The sequence below is a fragment of the Onychomys torridus genome, chromosome 13, assembly GCF_903995425.1.
Source record: "Onychomys torridus chromosome 13, mOncTor1.1, whole genome shotgun sequence".
NCBI lineage: Eukaryota > Metazoa > Chordata > Mammalia > Rodentia > Cricetidae > Onychomys > Onychomys torridus.
In genome coordinates, this window is record NC_050455.1 from 41,808,445 (window position 1) to 41,833,387 (window position 24,943).

At 42.7% G+C, this 24,943-nt stretch overlaps 2 protein-coding genes across 2 annotated transcripts in view; one reads left to right on the forward strand and one right to left on the reverse strand.

Moving 5' to 3' along the window:
- Window positions 1–24,943, forward strand: part of Snx24 (sorting nexin 24) — a 156,254-nt gene that overhangs the window by 70,055 nt on the left and 61,256 nt on the right. Inside the window, exon 2 of the mRNA XM_036204646.1 lies at window positions 24,246–24,329. Within this exon, the coding sequence (XP_036060539.1) occupies window positions 24,246–24,329 (84 nt within the window). The remainder of the gene's footprint in view (window positions 1–24,245; window positions 24,330–24,943) is intronic.
- On the reverse strand, window positions 20,904–21,193 carry LOC118594634 (metallothionein-1-like). The gene has a single exon (XM_036204647.1). The coding sequence runs from the start codon at window positions 21,161–21,163 to the stop codon at window positions 20,978–20,980; it is 186 nt and encodes a 61-aa protein (XP_036060540.1). The 5' UTR covers window positions 21,164–21,193; the 3' UTR covers window positions 20,904–20,977.

Sequence of the window (24,943 nt, forward strand, 5' to 3'; positions counted from 1 at the left end):
GAATGACTCTCCTGCTCCTAAGTGCAACAGGAAGCAGAAGAATCCCGGCCCTGCCAGGCTTCTGCCTCCTTCAGCAGTGAGCTTCTTGGAAAATGGCTTCATCCACCATGCACAGTAAACCTTCATGGGGTGATAGTTAAAAGCCCACTATGCAGGCTTTTAACTTCTTCTGGAATTAAAGGAGTAAGTGTGCTGTTTGCTTCCTTAGTCTGTTCCTCTTTCTCCTTCTGGCCTCATATTTGGTTCTTGGGTATGGCTTCAGATTTTCAGCTATGTCTCCCAGCCCTGGTGGTAGCGATGTGCTCTTCATAGGTTTTTAGGTGTTGGGGGGTGAGGATTCTTCTCAGATTTAATTAGCAGCAATCTAGAAATCACAAAGCCACATTCATGTATTCAGTAAATGATCCTAAGACAGAATCTTTAAGTTGTTATTGCATTTATTATTTGGTGTGTGTGTGTGTGTGTGTGTGTATGGGTGTATGTGTGTGTTTGTGTGTATGTGTGTGTGTTTGTGTGTGTGTGTGTATGGGTGTATGTGTGTGTTTGTGTGTATGTGTGTGTGTTTGTGTGTGTGTGTGTATGGGTGTATGTGTGTGTTTGTGTGTATGTGTGTGTGTTTGTGTGTGTGTGTGTGTATGGGTGTATGTGTGTGTGTTTGTGTGTGTGTGTATGTTTGTGTGTGTGTATGTGTGTGTGTGTGTGTATTTGCATGTGTGGGAATGCACGGGCTAAGGCACATGTATCAAGGTCAGAGGACAACTTTGTAGAGTCAGTGCTCTCCTCCCCCTTTACATGAGTCCTGGGGATTGAACTCAGGTCTTCAGGATTCGTGGCAAGTGCTGTGACCTCCTGAACCGTCTTGCCTGCCAGTAGGTTCTATTTGGAATGTTGCTGGTAGACCAAGAGGCATCGTTGAGAGCAGTGAAGATTATCTTTTTAAGGGTCAGAAAGTCCTTGTACTCTGGAAAAGCTACAGCTTTGGTCTTTGATGCCTTTTCTTCCTCTTCCTTTGAGACAGCTTTGCTGTGTAGTTCAGGCTAGCCTCAAACTTGTGATCATTGTGAACGGCTTTTCTTGTCAAACTCATAACACTCTTGCCTCAGCCTCTTTGGTATAGAAGCCAACACACTACTTCTTTCTCCTATGAGGTTATCTGTCATATTCAATTAGGGCTCTGCCCTTCTGGCCTTACTCAACCATAATTAGCTACTTCCTTACAGGACCTCTCTCTAAATGCACCCATGTTGAGAGAGGTTCCACCCGTGGCTGGGGGAGGGAGACACAGTTCTGTTTGTGAGTGCACTGCTCTCAAAGACCTCGGCTCCCTATGTGGTGTTTTGAATGAGAAATGTCCCTCATGGCTCAGGCATTTGGACACTTGGTTCCCGGTTGGTGGCACTGTTTGGGGAGGTTTAGGAGGTGTGGCCTTGTGAAGGGGTGTCACTAGAGGCAGGCTTTTGGGTTCTGTCGCCTCTTTCTGCTTGCAGCTTCCTCTTCTGAGGTGTGCTCTCTCAGCTTCCTGTTTGGGCTCCCGTGCCTGCCTGCTGTCCTACCTCTCCTTCTGTAAGTTACCTTGGGTCATGGTGTCTCATCACAGTAACAGAGAAGTAACTAATATGCCCTCCTTACGGGATTAAGAATTATTCTTTAGGCTTTAAAAGATATGTCTTGATTTATGTTATTAGGAGAGTATATTGCTTGATGGTTAATTATGCTTCCTTTTTTACTAAGCTGTAAGTCTCTTAAAGCTGTAGATTAGAATCTAGTACAGAGCCTGGCACTGTGTTTATTAGGAATATAGTAAAGAGTTCGTAGAGTTTGAGAGCTAGGTGACTGCATACCAAATGTCTAATTTAATTTCCTGACATGTGTTCAGATGGGAGGGAAAAGGTGTTTCAGAGAAGCAAGGTGTTTACCAAAGCCACAGAGTCCCGAAGAAAGAGCAGTGTGGTCTTTCTGGAATGTAGTTCCCTACTGTGCGCCACCCAGCACTGCCTGTGAATAGAAGTGAAATTCGGTTAAGGCTCTGTGCTGATCCCAGTACGTTCCTCCACGAACAGACTCAAGGGGATATATGTCTGATCTATAGAAAAATTTATTTTATACTCAGGGCAATTACAACTTTTTGCCACTTATTAAGACTTCAGAGATACAAACCAGTAGCTCAGTAATTGCTTTCTTGAATCTGCCTTTAATAATTACATTTAGTAAGGCTGTATCGAAAATTAGAAAGGCAGAGACTAATGGAAAACTAGATTTTTCACTGAATTAGAAAGCAAGACAATCCATATATTGACAACACTTCAGGTTGAAACAGATCAGGAAAACTGTTTTGGACTGTTTGTGCAGAGAGGCAAACGTGGGTCTGATGGGCAGTGGCACCCACGTCCTGTGGAGGCAGAGAAACTCTCAGAGATTTCATGTAAATTGGCACATGGAATGGAGAGAGTCCAGCTCTGATTTTGGGAGGAGTCATTTGAATCTTAAAGCCTGGAATTTCTCCTTGGTACTAACAAAGAAGTAGAAAATAGGGAATTGTGTTAATGAAGTGGAAATATCTTTGAATTGAAAAAAAAAAAGAAAGGTGCACAACTCATTTGGGGGTCATACCTTACAGCCAGGGAGAAACCCAAGCAGGAGAACGGCTGGAGAGACGTTAGGTTTGTTTCTGTGGTGTTGGTTACACTGGTTTTTGTGGGCAGAAAAAATTAGCCATTTAATTTCCCCATATTTCAGGAAGCGTATTAGAGAGGTGTAACAATGTGTTAACTTTTTGAGGTTGTTTAGGTATTAGGAGAGTGATGTCATAATCTTAACTGAATAAAACAAAACACTGTCCCATCTTCTTCATCTGTAAGAGGGTCAAAAGTCAAGAGACAAGGTCAGGTGGCCTTTCACACACTGGATTTCCTCCCAGCTCAGACCCTGGCTCTTCAGGTCACTTGTGTGGGGTCCAGGGAGCTCTTCTCATGTGCAAGGTTATGGGAATTTAAGAAGAAAAAAAATGCCTTCAAAAGGAGCTGAATCTTTTTAATGGTGACCTGTTAGCCTGGTCCATCCACTCCTCAGAAAGCCAGCGTTTCCTTACATCCTTTGCCACTGGCATATTTTATGTATCCCTCAAAGTAAGAGACTTTAAAATGTCCGGAAACTCAAGAAGCCAAAGGGCATGTCGTTTTGAGCCAGCTTTATAGTGTTCCCTTTTAGGCCAAGTAGAGAGAAGTAAGAAAAAGAAGCCAGTGGAGCAAGAAGGGAACAGAAAGTATGTCTGTGGTTGAGTCTTGCTGAGAACCACAGTCAAGCTGAGATAAATGCACGTCATTAGTTTGATAGACTGAACTGATTTCACAGCAGAATTTACAAGGGTTGGGGAAGTTGGGCAGGGCAGGGAGAGCGGAGGAGAGAGATGGCCTTCCTGGAGGACTACATCTGCTCCTTGACAAGAGAGATACAGAGCAAGACAGCTAGCTGGAAGGAGCCACTGCTGAAGGCGGGGATGAACTGTGAAGTGAGTAAGCTTTGATGGTTTGAATAGGAATGGCCCCCATAGACCATGTGTGTGAATGCTTGGCCCATAGGGAGTGGCACTATTAGGAGATGGCCTTGTTGGAGGGAGTGTGTCACTGTGGTGGTGAGCTTTGAGGTCTCCTATGCTGAAGCTACACCCAGTGTGGTACATAGTCTCCTGCTGCCTGTGGATCAAGATGTAGAACGCTCAGCTCCTTCTCCAGCACCACGTCTGCCTGCATGCCGCCATGCTGCTCACCCTGATAATAATGGGCTAAACCCCTGAAACCTAGCCAGGCTCTATTAAATGTTTTCCTTTATGATAGTTTTCTTGGTCATGGTGTCTTTTCACAGCAATAGAAACCCTAACTAAGACACCTAGGAATTGGCATTTGATTGTCTATGCTCTATGCAAACTGCTACAGAATACATGCACAAGTCTCTGCTTTAGAGCAGATTTGGAACAAATATATCTGGCAGAGCAATGCTTACATGTTGTACTTATGTAAAATATTAAGATGTAAAGAAGTACTTGGTCACCCCCCTCATGTTATAGATGACAGACGGCATAGAGCTAAGAAGTGATTTTTCCCTAATTAGTGTTAAAGAGGGAGGTAGTGTTTGTGATTGATGATTCATAGCTTGTTTTTGTTTTTTTTTTAATAATCATTTCTAGTCAAAAAGATATGTGTGTATTATGTATTCTGTGTGTAGAAAAAAGAAGAAAAACCTTGAAAAGGAGAAGAAAGGAAAAAAACAGAGAATGGGGAAAACCACCTCATGATTCTTTAAAAACATTTGCGCCCCCCCCCCCCCAGTTCTTTCTTACAAAGGATGCATGAAGGAGCCTGTGTACAGGTGCCATCAGCACGCGCTCGCTCTTACTAAATTCAGAGTTGCTTTTCTAGTAGCTGCTGCTTCCGCTTTGCTGTGGTTGGGAGGATTTTGCAATGAAGTCCAGCCACCTTTGAACCTGCAGTGTCTTAATCTCCTCATTGCTGGGATTACAGGCACATACTAGCCTGCCCAGCTTTTCTTTCTTTTTTTTTTTCTTTTTAATTTTAGCATAATTAACAGTATCATTTCATGTTAATAAATCTTATAAAACATGAATATGCCGCTACTAATCCTTCCTTAAAACATTGACATTTTTATAATTTTTGCCAGTGAAAAGTCCTTTTTCTCCTGCTGCAGTGAAACGCCATGGCCGTAAAACAAGTTGAGGAGGAAAGGGTTTGTTCATCTTACGCTTCCACATCACTGTTCATCACTGAAGGAAGCAGGGCAGGAACTCAAACAGGGCAGGAACCTGGAGGGAGGAGCTGATGCAGAGGCCCTGGAGGGGTGCTGCTGACTGACTTGCTCCCCATGGCTTGCTCAGCCTGCTTTCTTATAGCACCCAGGACCAGCAGCCCAGGGATGGCACCACCCACCATGGGCTGGACCCTCTCCCATCCATCACTGATTAAGAAAATGCCTCACAGCTGGACCTTAGGGGGGCATCTTCTTCATGGAGGTCTCCTCTTCTCAGACAGCTCTAGTTGGTGTCAAGTGGACATAAGCCTAGCCAGCACAAGTTTCTTACAGATATGAAAAAATGAGAAGTCCTATTTCAATTTTAGTTTGGTTCTATGTGCAATAAACAATATATCATATTAGTACATTATATGACTATAGATTATAGAAACAATCACCCTTTTGTGCTTTGTGCTCAATTAGTGTGTGTGTGTGTGTGTGTGTGTGTGTGTGTGTGTGTACACTTGTGTGGTACATGTACACATGAGTACATGTACATGTGGAGACCAGAAGGTGGCCTCAGGTGTCATGCCCAGGGCCACCAAGTACCTTCTTAAGGACTGACTCTCACAACAGCCTATGGCTCGCCAATTATGCCAAGCTGACTGGTCAGTGGGCCTCGGGAACCTCCTGTCGTCACCTCCCCAGCACTGGGATTGTAAGCCTTGCCGTCCTTTTTATGTGGGTGCCAGGGATCGAACTTGTGTCCTCGTGCTTGAAAGGCAAGTGCTTTACCAACTGAACCATCCTTACAGCTACCCTGTTTTATTTTCATGAGTAATATACTCTTGTGGTGGTTTGCCTCCTGAAAAGTCACATAACAGAACAGATATAACTTTTATTTCCAACCTTCAACTGTATTTCAATTGGATGTACTGTCCCTGAGAGCCAGGCAGCTTACTTCTTGGGAAATGTTTTTTGTTTGTTTGTCCTTTTTTTTTTTTTGGTCCCTGTTGGGAGTATACTGTAATTTTAGTCTTAGAAAAGCCAGTCTTGGCAAAGCTATCCTGAGGAGCAGAACTCTCTCTAGACATGTAGAGAGCAAATCATGGCTAGAGGCATTAGTTCCATATTCTGTGAACCGTTCTTGTCTAGAAAAAGACTTTGTCCCAAAGTTTCCTTTAAACCTGTATGCACTGGTTCACGGAAAAACACTTGCCAGGACTTCCTCTACTGTCCTGTCTCTTTTGTGCAGAAAGAGAGAAAACATCTACTATGTGCAGGTGGGAGAGGAGATTGAACTGTGAGTGTCTAAGACACTAAGCTGAGGGGTACGGCTTGCAGAGTAGGGCCAGCCTGCTGCACTTACGCATTGCCTGACTTCCCCTTAGTTGTCTGCCTTAGATTCCCCTTGGCCTCCTGGGAATGCCTGAATTAGAGCTTTGCATGTTCTAGTCTCTGGAGACTCAATATGGCGTGTTACTAAGAGTAAGCAGCCCATGCGAAGAGCAAAAAGCCCTCAAAATGATTATATTTCTGCAAGTCAACACCTTTTCCTGAATCCATTGTTCTTTTTTAAAGCAGTCAGACAAATTAAGTGATTATGATATATCATGTAACTAGGAGAATCTCTTTGTTTGGGGTAAGAGAAATCAATACAAGAAGCGCGCGGAGTGGCCTTTTCCTCTCTTCCTGTAGCAGCTCCTTGCACATGGGTTTAGAAATGCTGATGCTACGTGAAGAATGACAGTGATTCATGTGGAGACCCAGCTCATTAGAAACCCGACTCCTTCCCAGACCCTTTGCCGCTGCTATCGGCCATACAGAACTGGAAGTAATAATCGGTTTGATACAGAACTCTAGCTGTGAATTTTTATAAATAAATTTAGTATAAGCTGTGGGACAGTGTGAGGTGTGTTTGGTGTTTAGTGGGTTCATTTAAACCCAGCACACACCAGTGGGTCATTTCTGTGCATTCTGGGATGGGTCCTCTTTCTGCACATGTATCTTCAGTGCTAGCCACTCTGACCATTCTGTTGGAAATTGCCACTTGTCCCAGTATTCCCAGTCTCTTTTTTCCTGGCTCCATATTCATCCCTCATTCCAGGGAGCCATTTCCTAAGATTCAACTGATATGTCACTTCCTTTTCTGTATCTGTTCCTGTCTCCTGTACTAACACATACAATTCTATGAAAATAGCATTCTGCCACTGCCCTTCTTTAAAACTGTATTATTTTGGAGGAGACTCAGGCTCACAGTGAAATTCTGTCTGTCTCAGTTACTGTTCTATTGCCGTGAAGAGACGCCATGACCCGAGACAATTTACAAACACATTTAATTGATTGCTTGCTTACAGTTTTAGAAGGTTAGTCCATGGCCATTGTGTCAGGGAGCTTGGAAGCAGGCAGGCATGGTGCTGGAGCAGTAGCTAAGAGCTTCCACTTGATCCATAAACACTCAGCCGATGGGGTGAGGAGGTGTAGGGAGCAGCAGAGAAAGGAAAATACTGGGCTTTTGAAACATCAAAGGTGACACACACCTCCTCCAACAAGGCCACACCTCCTAATGGTTCCTAAACAGTTCTACCAATGGGGGACCAAGGGTTCAAATATATGAGCCTATGGGGGCCATTCTTTTTTTTTTTTTTTTTTTTTTTTAAGGTTTATTTATTATGTATAGTGTTCTGCCTGCATGTGTCCATGCAGGCCAGAAGAGGGCACCAGATCTAATTGCAAGTGGTTGTGAGCCACCATGTGGTTGCTGGGAATCGAACTCGGTGCTCTTAACCACTGAGCCATCTCTCCAGCCCAAAGGGGGGTGGTATTCTTGTTTAAAATACCATACCATCCTTCTGCTTCAGCCTCCTGAGTGGGTGTTAGTGTTAGAGATGTACACCACTGGACCTGGCTTTGCCACTGTAAGGACTGACTGCAGACCCTTTGACTGGGGTCCAGCACATGCTAGATGCTCAAAAAATATTGGGGGTAAAGGATATAACCTCTGTTATTCTAGTGCAACACTTATTAAATGAAGTGACTTGATAAACGTTTTCTCCTAAGGCAGTTAAGATCTCTGAGTTTTGAAGGAAGCTAATCATTCTGTGATCTTCAAGAGCATTGTGTCTTCCTGTGAGAGGACATTTTAAAGCCACCAATACATGCTTTATAACACCTGTTCACAACACAGAAGCCGATTTCCCATCATCAGAAACCTGGGCAAGAGGGGCCTTGCAGAGCCCCCCCCCAAAAAAAAAAATTTGCAAATGAAAAACATCAGATACCAAACTTACTCAGACTCAAAGCTTATACGTGTCAGTGAACATCTGCCTGGTCAGAATAGCTATTCTGAAGCTGTGGAGCCTCAGAGTGGATTTTACGCTTTCATTGTGGAATGTATCTTTGCGCACGTATCCACCACTGAACATGAAAAATCAAGACAGTGAAAACTAAAAACTTATCTTGTGTCCATCACCTGCATTCTGTCCTTCCTCAGGGTTTTGATCTTTGGAATTGGGATGGTTTTAGTGAGGCTGTTGCTCTTCAGAAATAGACGGAGCACACATCCAACTTTAGGATATTCAGAAAATTCAGAACTGTGAATCCCCCTAGGCTCCACGTAGATGTCCTATCCCAAAGGATTCTAGAGTGCATGGAGAGCTAGGCGTGTGCCTGTCTGTGTTCGTGTGTTTTAAACACCTTATTTTATCGGTCTGTTCTGCCACCTGCCCTACGATGTCAGATGTGTTACTGCAAGGAGACAAGACAGGCTCAGGGGCACAGCAGGATGGCACATGCGGCTGCCAGCAGTGTCCGACTCTGGACCGCTCTTCTCTCCACGGCTTCATGTAGTTTCCTTCCGAGTAAGAATAAGTCTGAGAGTTGCCTTTTAATAAGAGGTCTTGTTTCAAAGTGGTTTACACAGATTTTAGATTCTCCTGAACAGTACATTTTTTTTTTCTTATTTGATGTATATGGGTATTTTGCACATGTCTGTGCAGTACTCATGGAGTATGTATGTAAATGCACACATATGTGCAGTGCTCATGAAGTACGGAAGAGGGTATCATACCCCCTAGAACTGGAGATCCAGATAGCTGTGAGCCGCCGAGTGGGTGCTGGGAACCTAACCCAGATCCTCTGCAAGAGAGCTGGTGCCTAATCTCTGAGCCATCTCTCCAGCCCATGGTACACTTCTGACGATCTTGTTACCACCTGGACTTTACACTGGCATAAGAAACATGTTATACCGTGTAATCTGACTCTGCCTGCCTCACGTTTTCTTTCCCACAGAAGTAACTCATTTTACTCATTACTGTAAGATTGCTGGGCTGGAACGAGGCGTTTTCCTGTTCTTTGCAGTTTGTCTTCCTGTGGTAACTAGCTTCCTGGTACTGTGACAACCCCCCCGGAAGTAACCAGCCCATGAGGTGGGAGGGCATTTGACTCTTAGTTTTGAAGGATCCAGTGCATAGCTGCATGAATCTATTGCCTTTGGGCAATGGAAGGCAGCAAATCATGGCAAAGAGCAAAGATGTTTACCTTCTGATGCCTAGGAAGCAAAGAGAGAAGAGGAGGGACTGAGCTGTGTCCCTTCAGAGACATAACCTCAGTGACCAGAGGATTTCACATAGGGCCCATCAGTTAAGATTCACACACACACACACACACACACACACACACACACACACACACACACACACACCTGTTAAGATTCTGTTTCATGAACCGGGCTATGGTGGCTCACCTTTTGTCCTATGCACTTGAGAGGCAGAGGCAGTCAGATCTCTGTGAGTTCTAGGCCAGCCTGGGCTACAGAGTGAGTTCCAGAAAAGGTGCCAAAGCAACACAGAGACACCTTTTCTTGAACAAAAAAAAAAAGATTCTAACACACACACACACACCCCAATAGGACCAAGCTGGGGCCTAAAGCATTAACATACAGGCTTTTGTAGAATAGTTAAGATCCAGCTGGGCAGTGGTGGCGCACACCTTTAATCCCAGCACTAGGGAAGCAGAGGCAGGTGGATCTCTATGAGTTCAAGGCCAGCCTGGGCTACAGAGTGAGTTCCAGGAAAGGCACAAAGCTACACAGAGAAACCCTGTCTTGAAAAACAAAACAAAAAACAAACAACAACAAGAACAAAAGAGTAGTTAAGATCTAAACTTTAGTACCTGCTCCCAATTCCCCACCCAGCCTGCCTTGGTGTCAGGTGCTGTTCAAGGCATTGGCAGCATCTTGACATTTTCTGATCTCAGGTCTGAGGGTCACCTGTTGAAGACCTAGAGTTTTTATTTGACTCCCAGGGCATCGTGGGCCAACGAACACTTTCTAAAATATTTATTTCAGGTACTAAATCCTAAGCTAAAATCCAGGGGTGTGACCTGAGTCACTGGAATGACCAAGTGTTTTAATTTTGAATGGGCTTTGACAAAAGTGAACACACACACCCTGTGTGCACACTCTCCGGGGTCAGCTTCTGTGGTGGTGGAGGCAGAGATGAGGAGATGTGGCAGCTGAGTTACTGTTACATGGAGTCCACCTTTTTCTCTCTCCAGGGACCTCCCTAAGAAAGATTTTTACCAGCCGTTACCTAAGTTAATGACCTAAATAGGCATCATTGTTGAGAAGTCTTACTAAAAAGCAAGACTGTGTGATGTCACTTATGTGGATAATCACACTTAATCCCCAAACCCAACCTAGGTGACCAACACCATCCTAAGTCCCAGGTTGTACATGAGGACACCGCGGGCTGTCAAGGTGAAATAACTTGCTTCACATTATTGTGTGTTGGAGGCCGGAAGAAAGTAGAGAAAGACATATGCGGTTCGATCCCAGGCAGTGTGACCCAAGAGCTACAGCTTAACCCCTGTCCTGAACTACAGATCTCCACTGTGGGATAATGTCAGTCCTACCCCTTGCGCACATTTGGGGCAAGACTGGTTTCCGTCCTAGGCTGGCATTAAAACTAACTCTTTACACTGGTGCTGTGGGAAATTTGAGTTATTTTAAACTACCTGGAGAGTGTATTTGGGGGATACCATCTACTCATTAATATTTTAATAGTAGTATTTTATTGAGTTTATTGATTTGTTGTTTTTTGGGGAAAGAATGTAGGCAATCTCATTTTATCCAGATAGTGATGAGTAATTCAAGATCTGAAAATGAGGTCAGCTACCATAAGTGGGTGCTGGGAATTGAACAAGGGTCCTTTGAAAGATGAGCACATACTCTTTTTTTTTTTTTTTGTTCCTCCAGAGCTGAGGACCAATCCCAGGGCCTTGCACTTGCTAGGCAAGCGCTCTACCCCTGAGCTAAATCCCTAACCTCAAGCATGTGCTCTTAACCACTGAGCTATTTCTTCAGCCCTTGACTTGTTTGTTGTTGTTGTTTTAACCTGGAGTAAGAGGTGTGTATTCAGTCCCAGTCTTCTAGATGTGGATATCCAGTTTCACCAGCAACCGTTTGTCAAAGTGGCTTGTCTTTCTCCCTGTGTATGTTTTGGTGTTTTTGGTAAATTAGATGCCTGTAGCTGTGTGGGTTGATTCCTAGGACCTCTGTTCTATTCCATCAGTCTGCATATCTGTATCTGTGATGACAGTCCTGTGTTTTTCTTGTCCCATGGCTCTGTGGTATCGCTTGAGGTTGGGAACTGTTGCTTTGACTATTGTAGGATTGTGTAGTTCTGTAAGGAGCACCATGGGTTTTGATGGGTTGTACTGGATCTGTGTATTGATTTTGGTGATACAGTCATTTCCCCAGTGTTAGCTCTGCTGACGACTGAGCCTAGGAGGCCTTTTCTTCACGTAGTTCTATTGGACTTCCTTTCTAGCCACCCCACAGTCTTAGTTTTCATGGGGCTTACACCAGAAATTAAATACTAAAATAGTAACCAGAGCAATTCATAACGTGTGTTAGCCTCGACTTCTGTTGTGACAGGGTAAGACGATGCCTCGGCGTAGCTCAGTCATTATCTGTGGAAATGAATACGTGAATAAATACAATAAAAATGAATGAATAAATAAGCAAGGTGTAGGTATATTCAAAAGCAATAATCGAAGCCTGACATGGTGTCACACGAATATCTCAGAACTTAGAAGGCTAAAGCAAGAGGATTATGATTTTGAGGCCAGGTTGGGCTGCATAGTTAGAACCTGTCTCAAATTTTTTTCTTGAATGAGTAATTGTCATTTATTACTTTTACTTTGGTTTAAGTTGAAAAGGCAGTAATTTTATTACCTATTTCCTGATAATAAGAATAACAGGTGCTTTGGTACAAATGTACATCTTAGAGAGAGTTATAATCACTAGTAACCCTATCCCCCCAAACAGCCTTGTGACATTTTTTGTTGTTATCTTTTTATTTATATTATGATCAACATAATGGTATGGGTAAATATTTTTCTGACTCTCTGAGTTGGCACTACAGATGGTATTACAGATGGCATTACCAACTCTTTTGAGGTGGTACTACAGAGACTTTCTCAAAACACCACTATAGGTTCCTCTTGAAAAATTTTCCCTGAACAAGAATTCTAAAACATTACATCTTACTGATTTGGCACATATAATCTGTCTTACCAGTCCGTGAGAGTAGATTTGGTAATGCTGAGAATTAGAGATTGTGATTACACTTCACACGGTATAACCACCATTTAGATGCTCTTGTTTTGGGGAAACATGGAAAACAGCAATGCCCAGGGCTCCTGCAACTCTGCAAGGGAGGTGGAATTGAACTTGTATGCTGTCAGGACAGGTAACAAGTCTGTCTTGGCCTAGGGAGTGGAAGCCTGAAGGATGAGCCAGCTCTGCACCTGCAGTGTCCAGTAGGGCGGGGAGGATTGAGGAAGGAGGTCGCTGTGGTTACAAGGTTCAGTGGGTAAGCTGCAGGTTCTGGAAGGTTTTGGAAGCAACGGAAAGATTCGTTCTCCCCCCCGCCCTCACAAGCCATGGGTCTTAGGGATACAATCTATAGCTAAGTAGTTTGTGAGAAGAAAGATGGAATCTTGTTTCTCTGTGTGACGAGCTATTTCAGCCACATAAGCATTGTCTGAGACAGGTTGTCTTTAGAAGCCCATGGAAACTGTTTTCTGCTTCCTTTCAGGAGTTTTTTGTCTGCCTCTTCATAATTAGCAATGATTTCCCCTGTTCTTGCAAAGCGTCTTGCAATGACCAAGGCATGTATTCTGTAGCATGCTCTGTCAAGAGTGCTGTTTTGTCATTCTTATGTCATTAGTGAAGAGACTGCATCATTGCTATTTAGAGGTTTGCTCAGATGGTTTGGAGATACAATTTATTTTCATTCTTTCCAAGTAGATCCTCAAGGAGAATGGAAAGGCTCAGAGAGTGACTCTTTTCTGGAATGGCTCATTGTTTAACCAATGTGATTTATTAGCACAGCTCAAGCAAGCAAAGCCTGAGCAGCATTCATATTGTATTGAGTAGCCAAGTCCAAGTCACATGATATTGAAGCTAATGAAAAACTATGTAGGCAATAATGCGTATGACCTGACGGGTTTGGATGCGTTTTTTCCCTCACTGAATTGATTGATTGGTTTTGTGTCATACTGGTGATGTGATCTAAAAGAAGAAGAAAAACGAAGACTTCCATAATCAAATAATCAGTCAAAAGGCAGCCACTAAAATCACCACGAGGGTTTAAGATTGAAAACTTGAAGTTGTGAAAATTTATATAAATCTGGCAGTCCCACAAATATCAATAAACTCAAGAAAAATCTTTCCTTCTGCCTCTATAGAAGCATTTCAGATGTTTGACCTAACTAGCACCATTATTATGATGTCTGAAAGCAAAATATGTGCAGAGGAATAATAAGATGTGCCCAGGGCCCCAGAGAACGGGGAATCGAAGGTCACAACTCTCCGTAACTCATATCCCTCTTCATGTCTTGCTATCTCAATGTTCCAGTCTCCGCTGACTCCCAGGCACCATGCAAAGTGAACTTAGCTCATGCTATCTGTGCGTTTCCTTCCTTTCCACACTCGCTTTCGCCATGAAGATGGACATAATTCATAAAGCATTTTTAATTTAAAATTTTGACTTACTAGTGCGTCTGTGTGCGCATTCCTGCACTCACGCATGTCTTTGGCCATGTGTGTTGTGTGGAGGACTGCTCTGTGGAGTTCATCTACTCCTTCTGCTTTTATATGGATTCTGGGGATCAAACAGGTCACTGGTGTGTGCATCAGGCTCCTTTTCCTGTTGGGCCATTTTGCTCAAAGTAAAAAAAAAGTCTTTAAATCAAGAGATTTAAAGAAAATTGTAATTTCATCAAATTTCAAAGAAAATTAGCATATATGTGTAGTATATATAATATACATATGTAATATACATACATATAATACACACACACACACATTATATATATATATATAATGTACTTAGTGCTTGGAAAACTCTTTGTTTTCCTGCATCTGGCAGCTTTTTTTTTTCTATTAAGGAATTTTTTATTCATTTTACATACCATTCACAGACACCTCCCCTTCTCTCCTCCCACTCCACCCTCAGCCTTCCACCCCCACCCCCCATTCCCTCCTCTGAAAAGGTAAGGCCTCCCATGGGGAGTCAGCAGAGCCTGGTACATTGAGTTGAGGCAGGTCCAAGCCCCTCTCCCTGCATCAGTGCTATGGAAGATGTCCCACCATAGGTAATGAGCTCCAGAAAGCCAGCTCATGCACCAGGGACGGTTCCTGATCCTACTGCCAGGGGCCCCTCAAACAGATCAAGCTACACAACCGTCTCGCTTATGCAGACGGCCTAGTCTAGTCCCATGCAGGCTCCACAGCAGTTGGTCTAAAGTTCATGAGTTCCCACCAGCTGGATTTGGTTGTCTCTGTAGGACCTTGATATAGTTTCACTCTGTAGCCCAGGCTAATTTGAAACTCATAATGCAGACCGGGCTGTCCTCACTTCTGGCTCAGCCTCCTGTATGCTTGGACAATTATAAGTACAGGCTATCTCATCTGGCATAAATTTGAAGTCTACCCCAGTCTTCCTTGACAGAGAATGGCAAATTCTCAGGCATTATCACTAGGATCCTATGTTTGAATTAGTATTAGTCATCCCCATTTTCTTTGTTGAGGGCTAAAGTCTTCTGCCTTTTTATTTGAATATGAATGCTTTTTGGGCTTCAAAATTCCTTTTTTAGGGCTTTTCTCCCGTTTTATTTTAGATTAAGCATCCTGACTTGCCTCCTTCCCCCTTTTCTTTATTTTTTTTTTGGGGGGGGGGTTGAGACAGGGTTTCTCTGTGTAGTTTTGGTTCCTGTCCTGCATCTTGCTCTGTAGACCAGGCTGGCCTCGAACTCACAGAGATCCGCCCACCTCTGCCTCCGAAGTGCTGGGATTAAAGGTGTGTGCCACCACCACCGCCTGGCCTTCTTTGGTGTTTTTAAAATCACATCTTCAGAAGATTCCTGAAAGTATACATGATAACTTACGTACCCCTGAGTGCCTGAAAATAGTATGTCACCTCACACTTGGCAGAGAATGGGATTGGCTAAAGATCACCCAGTATCAGCACTGACGGCACCTGACAGTAACATCTTCTGTGGACTCTGGCACTTCGTGTGCTGAAGAAGTTTAGCCAACCTGATCTTCATTCCTGCATTTTCCCCAAATGTGTACTGCTTTGGCATGCTCCTCTTCTGCCAAGATAAACATCACGTCAAAAAGCAGCTTGAAGAGGAGAGGGTTTATGTGGCTTACAGGTAATGATGATGATAGTTCATCATCAAGGGAAGGAAGCCAGGGCAGGAACTGGAGGCAGAGACCATGGAGAAAAGCTACTTCCTGGCTTGCTTCTAGGCTCACATTCACCCAGGCCCACCTGCCAAGTGGTGTCATCCCTCTTGTATTATTCAGCAATTAAGAAAATGCCCTCACAGACATGCTCCAAGGCCACCTGATGAAGGCAGTCATTCAACTGAGCATTCCTCTTCCAAGGTGTGCCAAGTTGTCAGCTAAAGCTGTGGCGTATGTTACCAATACTTTGTTGTTTTTGTAATGTAAAAAAATCAGGTGGATAAATGTGGCTATCCTTGGCTTATCTTTTACGGGGGGGGGGGGGGGGGGGGTCTGGCAAACTGCCTTAGTTTATTTTCTCTTAAGTAGACAAAAGACCATGACCACTGCAACATCAAAAGGTGTTCTACTGGGGTTACAGTTTCAGAGGATGAGTCCATGTTGGAGGAACGGAGGCATGGGAGCAGGAACAGCGGAGACCTCACATCTTGACCCATAACGGTGAGGCAGAGGGAGCACACTGGAAACTGCAGGTGTCTTTTGGACTTCAGAGCCCACTCCCAGTGGCTCACCTCCTTCACCAAGGCCACACCTCCTAATCCTTCCCAAACAGCCCCCACCTGGGGCTGGAGTATTCAAGCACATGCGCCTAGGGGGCTATTCTCATTCAGACCACTGCCCAAATCCTTTCCACCCTCTCAGCTCAAGAAAGTTGGACTTCTTTTTGTCTCTCACCATAACCTTTCTAGTCAATGTTTATGTTTTGTCTTATTTGCCATCAGGAATTTTCTCCTGAAAGAATTATATTGATATGCCTACCAGTGTATATGAAAGATCACACACTGTGTGCCTGCTAGGAACTGCAATCTTAATAGGGTAGAAAGGCACAAGACATACAATTTTAGGAGAGGCTCTAGGTAGAAAGAATTGTTATATTTGATGACTGAATTTTAAGCTAAAAAGTGGATTTTTACCATATACATAAATACAATCAGGCATTAAATACACAAAAATATAAACATTGGATTGTGGCAATCCTTTAGGGATTTTTTTTAAGAGCATGGTTAATTTTATCTTTATTTTAATTAAAATTTAAAAATTTTAAAAAATTTAAGAAAAAATTATTTTTACCATCCAAAACAGTACAATTAATTAATAATGTCTATTATCTTATCCACTTAGTATTTTATAATAGGTTTTCTGCCAACACCACCACCCCAATAAGTTTCTCTGCTGACATAGTAAGCTAGATCCAGCCAAATTGAAAAGTGTAATATATATTGAGCAAAGAAACTCCAGGGCAGGTTCTCCACTCCCAGAGAAGTTGCACACTCAGGCCAGGCCAGAAAAGTTTTATAGATTGTAGGTGAGGGGTGATGATGTGTCCACCACAAGTTGGGTTTGTGCCCAAGTATGGTCGAAAGCTGAGTACTTAGGCAGGAACTTTCAAGGCTATTGGCATCAGGGGAAGAAACTGCAATAGTCTCCAAGAATGCAGAACTGGACTTTTTGGTGTCTTTTCTTTGTTCAGAGACTCTCTGAGAGGGGGTTGAGGTGGGAGAGGGGTAATGGGTCTTCCAGGACCATACAAGCTGCAAGCTGGAGGCTCCAACCTTTTAGAATAGAGAAAATATGATTTAAAATTAAATATAGGGGAAAAATTCACTTTTTAACTTTAAATTCAGTCATCAAATACAATAATTCTTTCTACCTAGAGCCTCTCCTAAAATTGTATGTCTTGTGCCTTTCTACCCTATTAAGATTGCAGTTCCTAGCAGGCACACAGTGTGTGATCTTTCAGAGATTGAACATTTCACGGTGAAATGGCATTCTCCTTTCTTATTTTGTGGCTACTCAAGAATGAAATCATGGGCTGAGTTGCAGCTCAGTGGTGGGGTGGTTGTACTGCATTATATTGACTACAAGGCTGGAGTTAATATTTGGTAAATTTTGTTCTGAATAAACAGGTATTAAATATATGTGTGTGCATAACTATGTAAATAAAAGTCATATTCTTAGCAGATACTTGTTAATCACACATATCTCAGAGCTCCCATGTAAGACAATCCTGACCTTAAGTAGTTCCTTAAGACTACTAAAGGAACATTTCACTTAGAAGTTCTTATCTATATGTTGTGTGATTTCCTAGGGAAATATGAATAAGGATCTACACCTCCATCCAGACAGGACACTACAGCAGATCAAAGAATCAATTCCATCTAAATCTAGCTTGTTGAACCAAGGAATTTGTGAGCTTAGTTGTAAGAACACGAGCCTCTTAAGTTTCATAAGCTTCCTGACTCCTAATTCTTGTTCTGTCCGTCGGAGGGACAGCTTAGACCATAGACAGAACCCAAATCTTCTTGGCAGAGGCTTGAATTGTTTATTAGATGTTTTTAGTCTGGTATAAGCATTTTTTCTTTGCTTGGAGGTGACATGTTTTGGGTATGTCTGTGGGGAATTTCTCTTGATTGTGTTCATTGAGGTGGGAAGACATGCCGACTGTGGGTAGCAACACTCCCTAGGCAGCAGATAATAGAATGTGTAATAATGGGGAAAGTGAACTGAGCACTAGTGTGCATCCATCCTCTGTTTTGTTGTTGTTTGGAGGTTCTTTTCGTTTTTGTTTTTTTAGACAGCGTCTCTCTATGTTGTCTTGGAGCTGTCTATGTAGATCAGACTGGCCTTGAACTCACAAGTGTTAGGATTAACGGTGGAAACCACCATGCCCAGCTTTCCCCTCTGTTCTTGATTGTGGTATAGTGTGACCAATTCTCTCAAGCTCTTGTTGCATGCGGTGACTTCCTGACCTGAAGGATTGGAGAATAGAATTCTGAGACAAATAAAGCCTTTCTCCTTTAAATTGCTTTTCCCAGGAGATTTTATTACAATAACAGGAAAAGAAGGACAGACATATTTTGCAAAACTTGGGTGTAGGGCTTGAGAGATGGCTCAGTGATCTAGAGCACTTGTTATTCTTGCTGAGGGCCTGGGTTTGTTTCCTAGTACCTACATCAGACTATTCAGAACCGCCTGTAGCTCCACTTCCAGTGGATCTGATGCCCTCTTCTGGCATACCCAGGCACTGTATGTATATTGTACACAACTATAGACACACACACACACACACACACACACACACACACACACACACACACAGACATCTTTAAAATTTTAAGTGTAGAATAACATTTTAAAATATTTTTAAAATTTCATTCATTTATATTTTTTTATGTATGATTGCTCTGCATGGATACCTGCATGCCAGAAGAGGGCATCTGATCCTACTACTATAGATGGTTGTGAGCCACCATGTGGTTGCTGGGAATTGAACTCAGAACCTCTGGAAGAGCATCTAGTGCTCTTAACTGCTGAGCCGTCTCTCCAGCCCATTTTGAAATATTCTGTCATTGACTTCCAGTATAATTTCAAAGATAGTCTCACACACACAAAATAAATAAGTAAATAAATAGGGCTCTGCCAAGTTATAAAGGCTACACTTAGGAAACGAAACCTTCCCTTGAAGGAAATACATTTATTTTTCAATTTGGACTCCATTGAGTCACTAATGTTTCTAGAACTGTAGCTAAAATTTGATCAAATCAGGAAAATAATTTGTATTCTTAGAAGAAACTTTAGTATTTTTATTGGATTTCATGCACTTTTCCTTGTCCTCTGTAGCAGAATTTCTAGAGATCTCTGAGGGAAAGATGAAGTAGAGTTGAGCTAGTATGTTGGGCTTTTGTGCAACTTTATGTGAGATGGTTAAAATAGAAACCATATACTTTATATGGTTTACATAAGAATATAAAGACCATATGCTTTACCAAAATATAACAGACTAATTCTTGTTTAACTCATTAGATAGGCAAAGTGACTGCTCGCCAGCATTGATCAGGACGGACAAGATGTCCCTTGTCCTGGTTCCCTTAGGAAACTTGAGGGGAAGTCTGGTTAAGTTTTGGTAGTTTCTTGTATGGGCATTTATGCTTGTACAGGCATGTCTGGGTACAAGGACATTCTCTATGAATAAATATAAAACAAGACAACAAATAATCCGATGTCCACCTTAAAACCCCAGTTCAATAATGTTGGTGCAGCTACATCATGTACAGGAATATGGCATAATTACATAAAAACAGGAGTACTTTGTAGTCACCAGAAAATGACTGATGTCAAAATATACCAGTAAATAAAAATATTGAGATGTATTATATACATTTTTGTAATTTTTTACATGCCTAGAGCAATTTCTGTGTGCATGTCCAGTTAGTATGTGTATAGATTTTAGAGGGTGGTTAAGGTGCCTCCTGGGATTGGTAAAGATTTAGACGAGTCTCCTATGTGAGTCTAATACTTTTTTTTTTTCTTTTGGTTTTTTGAGACAGGGTTTCTCTATGTAACAGCCCTGGCTGTTCTGGAACTCACTCTGTAGCCCAGGCTGGCCTTGAACTCACAGAGATCCGCCTTTGCCTCCCTAGTGCTGGGAATGGATTTGTGAGTTTATATGTTCCATTAAATTGGGGTCGGGAACAGCCATGATTTCTTTGATATATTTGCCTAACTCTCTGACCTTCCTTTTCCAAACCTCTGGGGACTTCAGTTTAAAGGTACGTTTTCTATCTAGTTATCACACACATAGTTCCCTGATACTGGTTTTTTTGTTTTTGGTATTTTTCCTGTCATGCCTGTTTCATGTTGGATAGTTTCTATTGCTAGATTCTCAACACTAAGCTCACTAACCTCCTCCTTCTTCTTCCTTGTCTTCCTTTTTTTCTTTTCTTTTTTTTTTTTTGTTTGTTTTTTTGGGGGGTTTTGTTTTTTGATTTTCAAACAAAACAGGTTCTATACAGGGTTTCTCTGTGCAGAACTCACTCTGTGGACATGGCTGGCTTCAGACTCAGAGATCTGTCTGCCTCTGCCTCCCGAGTCCTGGGATTAAAGGCGTGTGCCACCACTGCCTGGCTAACCTTTTCTTCTTCAATGACTAGTCTGTTATTCATTATATCCAGTGTATTTTTCATTGTTAATGATTTCATCAAACAGCCCCATACCTGCATGTAACAGGCTTTCTTTTTTGGGCCACCAACCGGCTCCCAAATCATGATACAGAGACTTATTCGTTTTGAATGCTCAGCCTAGCTTAGGCACATTTCTGGCTAGCTCTTTACCTACCTTTTGCCTCAGGGCTTATTACTTTTCTTCTTCTTCTTCTTCTTCTTCTTCTTCTTCTTCTTCTTCTTCTTCTTCTTCTTCTTCTTCTTCTTCTTCTTCTTCTTCTCCTCCTCCTCCTCCTCCTCCTCCTCCTCCTCCTCCTCCTCCTCCTTCTTCTCCTTCTTCTTCTTCTTCTTCGAGTCAAAATGGCTTTTATTTACATATTTTGTAGAAAAGGGGGTTAGTAAACAGGGTAGAGCTGCATGAAAAACTCCGGGTTGGTCCATACTATTTACAGGTGGGAGCAGCATTGTCCTCACATCAGGCACAGCACGTGCCCTTGTCCAATGGCCCTTTGCAGACACAGACCTGGGCACACTTGGAGCAGCCCACGGGGCAGCAAGAGCAGCAGCTCTCCTTGCAGGAGGTGCACTTGCAGTTTTTGCAGCCGCAGGAGCTGGAGCAGGTGCAGGGGCTGCCGGTGGAGCAGGAGCAGTTGGGGTCCATCCCGAGATCTGGTGAAGCTGGAGCTACAGAGCAAGTCATGAGAAGGCAGCAGGCTTCCGGAAGTCGTGATCCCTTTCTTACCTCTTTATATCTTATTCTCACTGCTTGTCTGGCATCTTGCCCTGGGCTTCTCTCTTATTCTCCTCCCATTCTCTCCTTCTTCTCTTCTCTTCTTCTTGAGCTTGGACTTCTCCTCCTATTTGTTCTCTCTGACCGGCAGCCCCGCCTATCCTTTCTCTGCCTATGTGCCTAGCTATTGGCCGTTGGGCTCTTTATTAGACCAGTCAAGTGCCTTAGGCAGGCAAGGTGAAACAGATGCAACACATCTTTACGTAATTAAACACACATCCTTGCATCATTAAATAAATGCAGCACAAACACGTAGAACACACCTTTACACAGTTGAGTAATATTCTGCAGCATAAGCAAATGTAGCACATCTTTGCCTAGTTAAAATAACATTCTACAACACCCGTAGTTTGGGTTTTCTGTCTTGGCTTCCCCATCTGCATTCAACAGTTATCCTTTCATCCTGGATCTTGACAGTAAGAAATCCCTTTATAACAGTAATGCCAGTGAGTGCTTTTGTCCACTAGTCGTGTATCTTTTCTGAATCAGTGTCTATCATTGTTTTCTCTTCTCCTTATAAGTTGTGTTTCCTGCTGCTTTTCAGTTAGGTATGAAACAAAATTTTATCTTGTTGTGGGCTGCCATATCTTTACAGTTCTTAAAATTATTAACTCTCAGATACAATTTTCCCCACCTCTGTCCTCGGGGAGCCCTTTCCTGCACCCTAACACCCTTGTCAAGCTCTGTCTGACTTGCTGTTCTGTGGACACTGATTATGTCTGGCTGGTCACCATGTCGCTTGTGCACAGATGTGTTGTCCACTTCACTCATTGCTCAGGATCTCAGCTCCTTAGATGCCAGGCCTGTGTCTTTTCAGTACTGAATCCTAGAGCCCAGAACAACCCCCAGGACCACTGTAGACCCTTTGTGAATATGTCACCTAAGTTAACAGCTGAATGCCAGGCACTGTACTGGTGCCATTCAGACACTCTTCCGTGAGTCCTGAGATGTCACTGCTACCCTGGAGTAGTTTCTACACCAGAACTTTCCCAGGACAGCAAAGTGAGCAAAGGGTGTTCTCTGTAGCAGAGATAATAAGAAGGAAATGTATTGAATTGACTCCATCCTGGTAAACTGCTTCCTTTCTAAGATGTTTGCCCAGAACCCAGAAGGGAAAAAAAAAATCATAGCAGCCCAGGGTAAGTTAAGTATTTTCAATGGGAATGTAATTGAGTTAACACTTGTTATAAACTTCCCTTGTACTGGCGTCTTCTCCACTCTGCCTCTGTGGTAAACTTGGTGTTTGTGAAGAGTAACTGTGGAACTTGGAGACAGAGCCATCCTGGGCAGGAGATGGGATGATGTTCCCTGAGGCAGCTAGAGTCTCACCCATGGCCTTCAAGTGGGACTGTCTGAGGGTCACCCAGTAGATTGAACCTTACTTCAGCCAATTAAAAGGACTGTTGTGTTGCACCCCGAGTAACCAGACCTGGAGCAGTTTTATCAGCTCAGCAGGTGGAAACTACTTATTGTTGCCGCATTGTTTTGATCAAATCAGGGACTTGACACTCAGAAGCCCTGCCCCCCCACCCCCCCCCCCGCCCCCAGGTTGAAGCTGCTGCCTCTTGTATCTGTTTCTGGAAATATCTTCCTAGTTCTCTTTCAGACAGGATCTTGCAAGAAGGATTGTTTTCTTTGGTAAATTAGTAAACGGAATGTTTTTCTAAGAAGCATTGGAGATATATATATATATATGAGTTTGAAGCATATGTATATTTTAGGAGAAAATGTTTTCCTTAAATCACTAAAGAAAAGTATTGAGGAAGAAATGAAATGTTTATATAAAATTGGCAAAAACTGATAAAATTTTTCCAGTAAAATTTTTTTAAAATACAGATTTCTTTAACTGAGCAGCCTTGCAGTGGAAGAATATATACTTCAGAGACACACAAAAGTACAGGTAGTGTTTATGTTTGATAGTAAATACACTAGTTAAGTTACATACAAAGCAGAAATACAGGGCCATCGGGCTCTGTTTTCACGTTTATAGAACCTTTTATGTCCTACATTAAATATGAATACATAGTATATTTTGGATGAAAGTTGTTTTTTTCTTTTTCTCTGAGATGTAGATGTCCTGGGTTCTTTTCCAAAGAGTTGATTAAAATCAGGACTCAAGCTTGCCAATATTCTCTCGTCTCTCACTTAGCGAAACAAGGGTGAGACAGAGACCGGAATAGGGATAGCTCTTTATTTCCTGCCAGGCACTCCTCCCTCCCAGAGCCGAGCCTCGTATTTTCATGAGCATCTCGCCATACTTCTCTCCCCTGTTCCCAGTCTTGACCCACTGACCCAAGAATCAAGAAGATGTCATGTTAGTGCCTACTAATTAGTGTGCCAGGAGCACCTCTGCACCCGGCCTCTCAACCTTCTGGAAATGGGAGTACAGGCTGTCACTCACATCAGGCAGGGAAAATGAGCCCTCCCTGCATCTGCCCTGCTTTGCAAACAGCAGGCTAAGCCCAGCTGAGACTAGAGATGAATATGCAGGTTAGGAAGAAATTAACCTAAAATTCACTGCTGTTGGCATGATTGTCTCAGATGACAGGCTGCCTTCCTCCGAGTACCCAGTCAGGGTGCTGTGTGGCTGAGCCCTCAGGGGTCTAGCTTTTGCAGCACGCCATCAGCTCTGTGCCATCATAGTCATTTGATGAAGTTATTTCAAGGGAAGGGTATTCTCTGCATAAAAAGTGCATTAGCATTTCAGTGCATGGAAGTTTCCCATCTGTAGAGGCGTTCTTGGGGAAGGCTGCAGTTAGCGAGTGAGCATGAGCGTTTGGTTCCAGGGCTCATTAATCAGTGCTGTTGGGTCAGGGTCTCCTGAGCCTTCTGGGTTTGGGGAGAATCGGCTTCTGTAATTAAAGGGATGAAATATATCACGATCACAAACTTACCACATCGACAACTGAGGGTTTTGAACTAGCGGGATTAATCTCTTTAATTTTTTCCTTAGGTGTTTAAAATAGAGGTGCTAATGAATGGAAGAAAACACTTTGTTGAGAAAAGGTACAGCGAATTCCATGCCTTGCACAAAAAGGTAATCTTTGGTTTTATGTTTTTCTCCTTTTCTCTGCATGGCCCATGGTATAATGTAAAGACTCCATCCTGTGTTCTTCAGAACATTGCCGTCTGCTGTGTACGTAGATTCTTTATAACAGCATTAATTTCTTTTTAAAATAGATTGTTCAATCAGTGTATTTTTTTTTAAATAAGTGGGTTTCCTGTTACAATTGCTTGCATATACAAATCGAAAGCAGTAAGCTGTTGCAGTACATTGCATCAAATATTAAAGGTTTATAATGAGTAAGATCAACACCCTCTTCTGTTCAAGAAATGCATTTGATGCTCTTTACAAAAAGAAAAGAAACACAAGAAATCACTATACAGGAAGAAATTTATTAAACTCAACTTAAATGTTGTGTACCTAGACAAGCTTGTGTATGTATACATGTGTGTTCATATGGGGTACCTGGAAAAGAGGCTCCCCATCCACAGCTGTCCTGTGAGTTGTGAAGACCAACTATACCAGAATGATGGATACTGTAGCTCTGGGGTCCATTTCAAATTAAAGGAACAGAAATGCAAAAAAAGTAACTGACTTTCAGGAAGAAATGGTCACTAATGAATTGAAAATGAATACTTAAAAAATAT

What these genes read in the sequence shown, in the direction of transcription:
- LOC118594634 (XM_036204647.1), bottom strand. Translation starts at nt 21,163, where the DNA reads ATGGACCCCAACTGCTCCTGCTCCACCGGCAGCCCCTGCACCTGCTCC.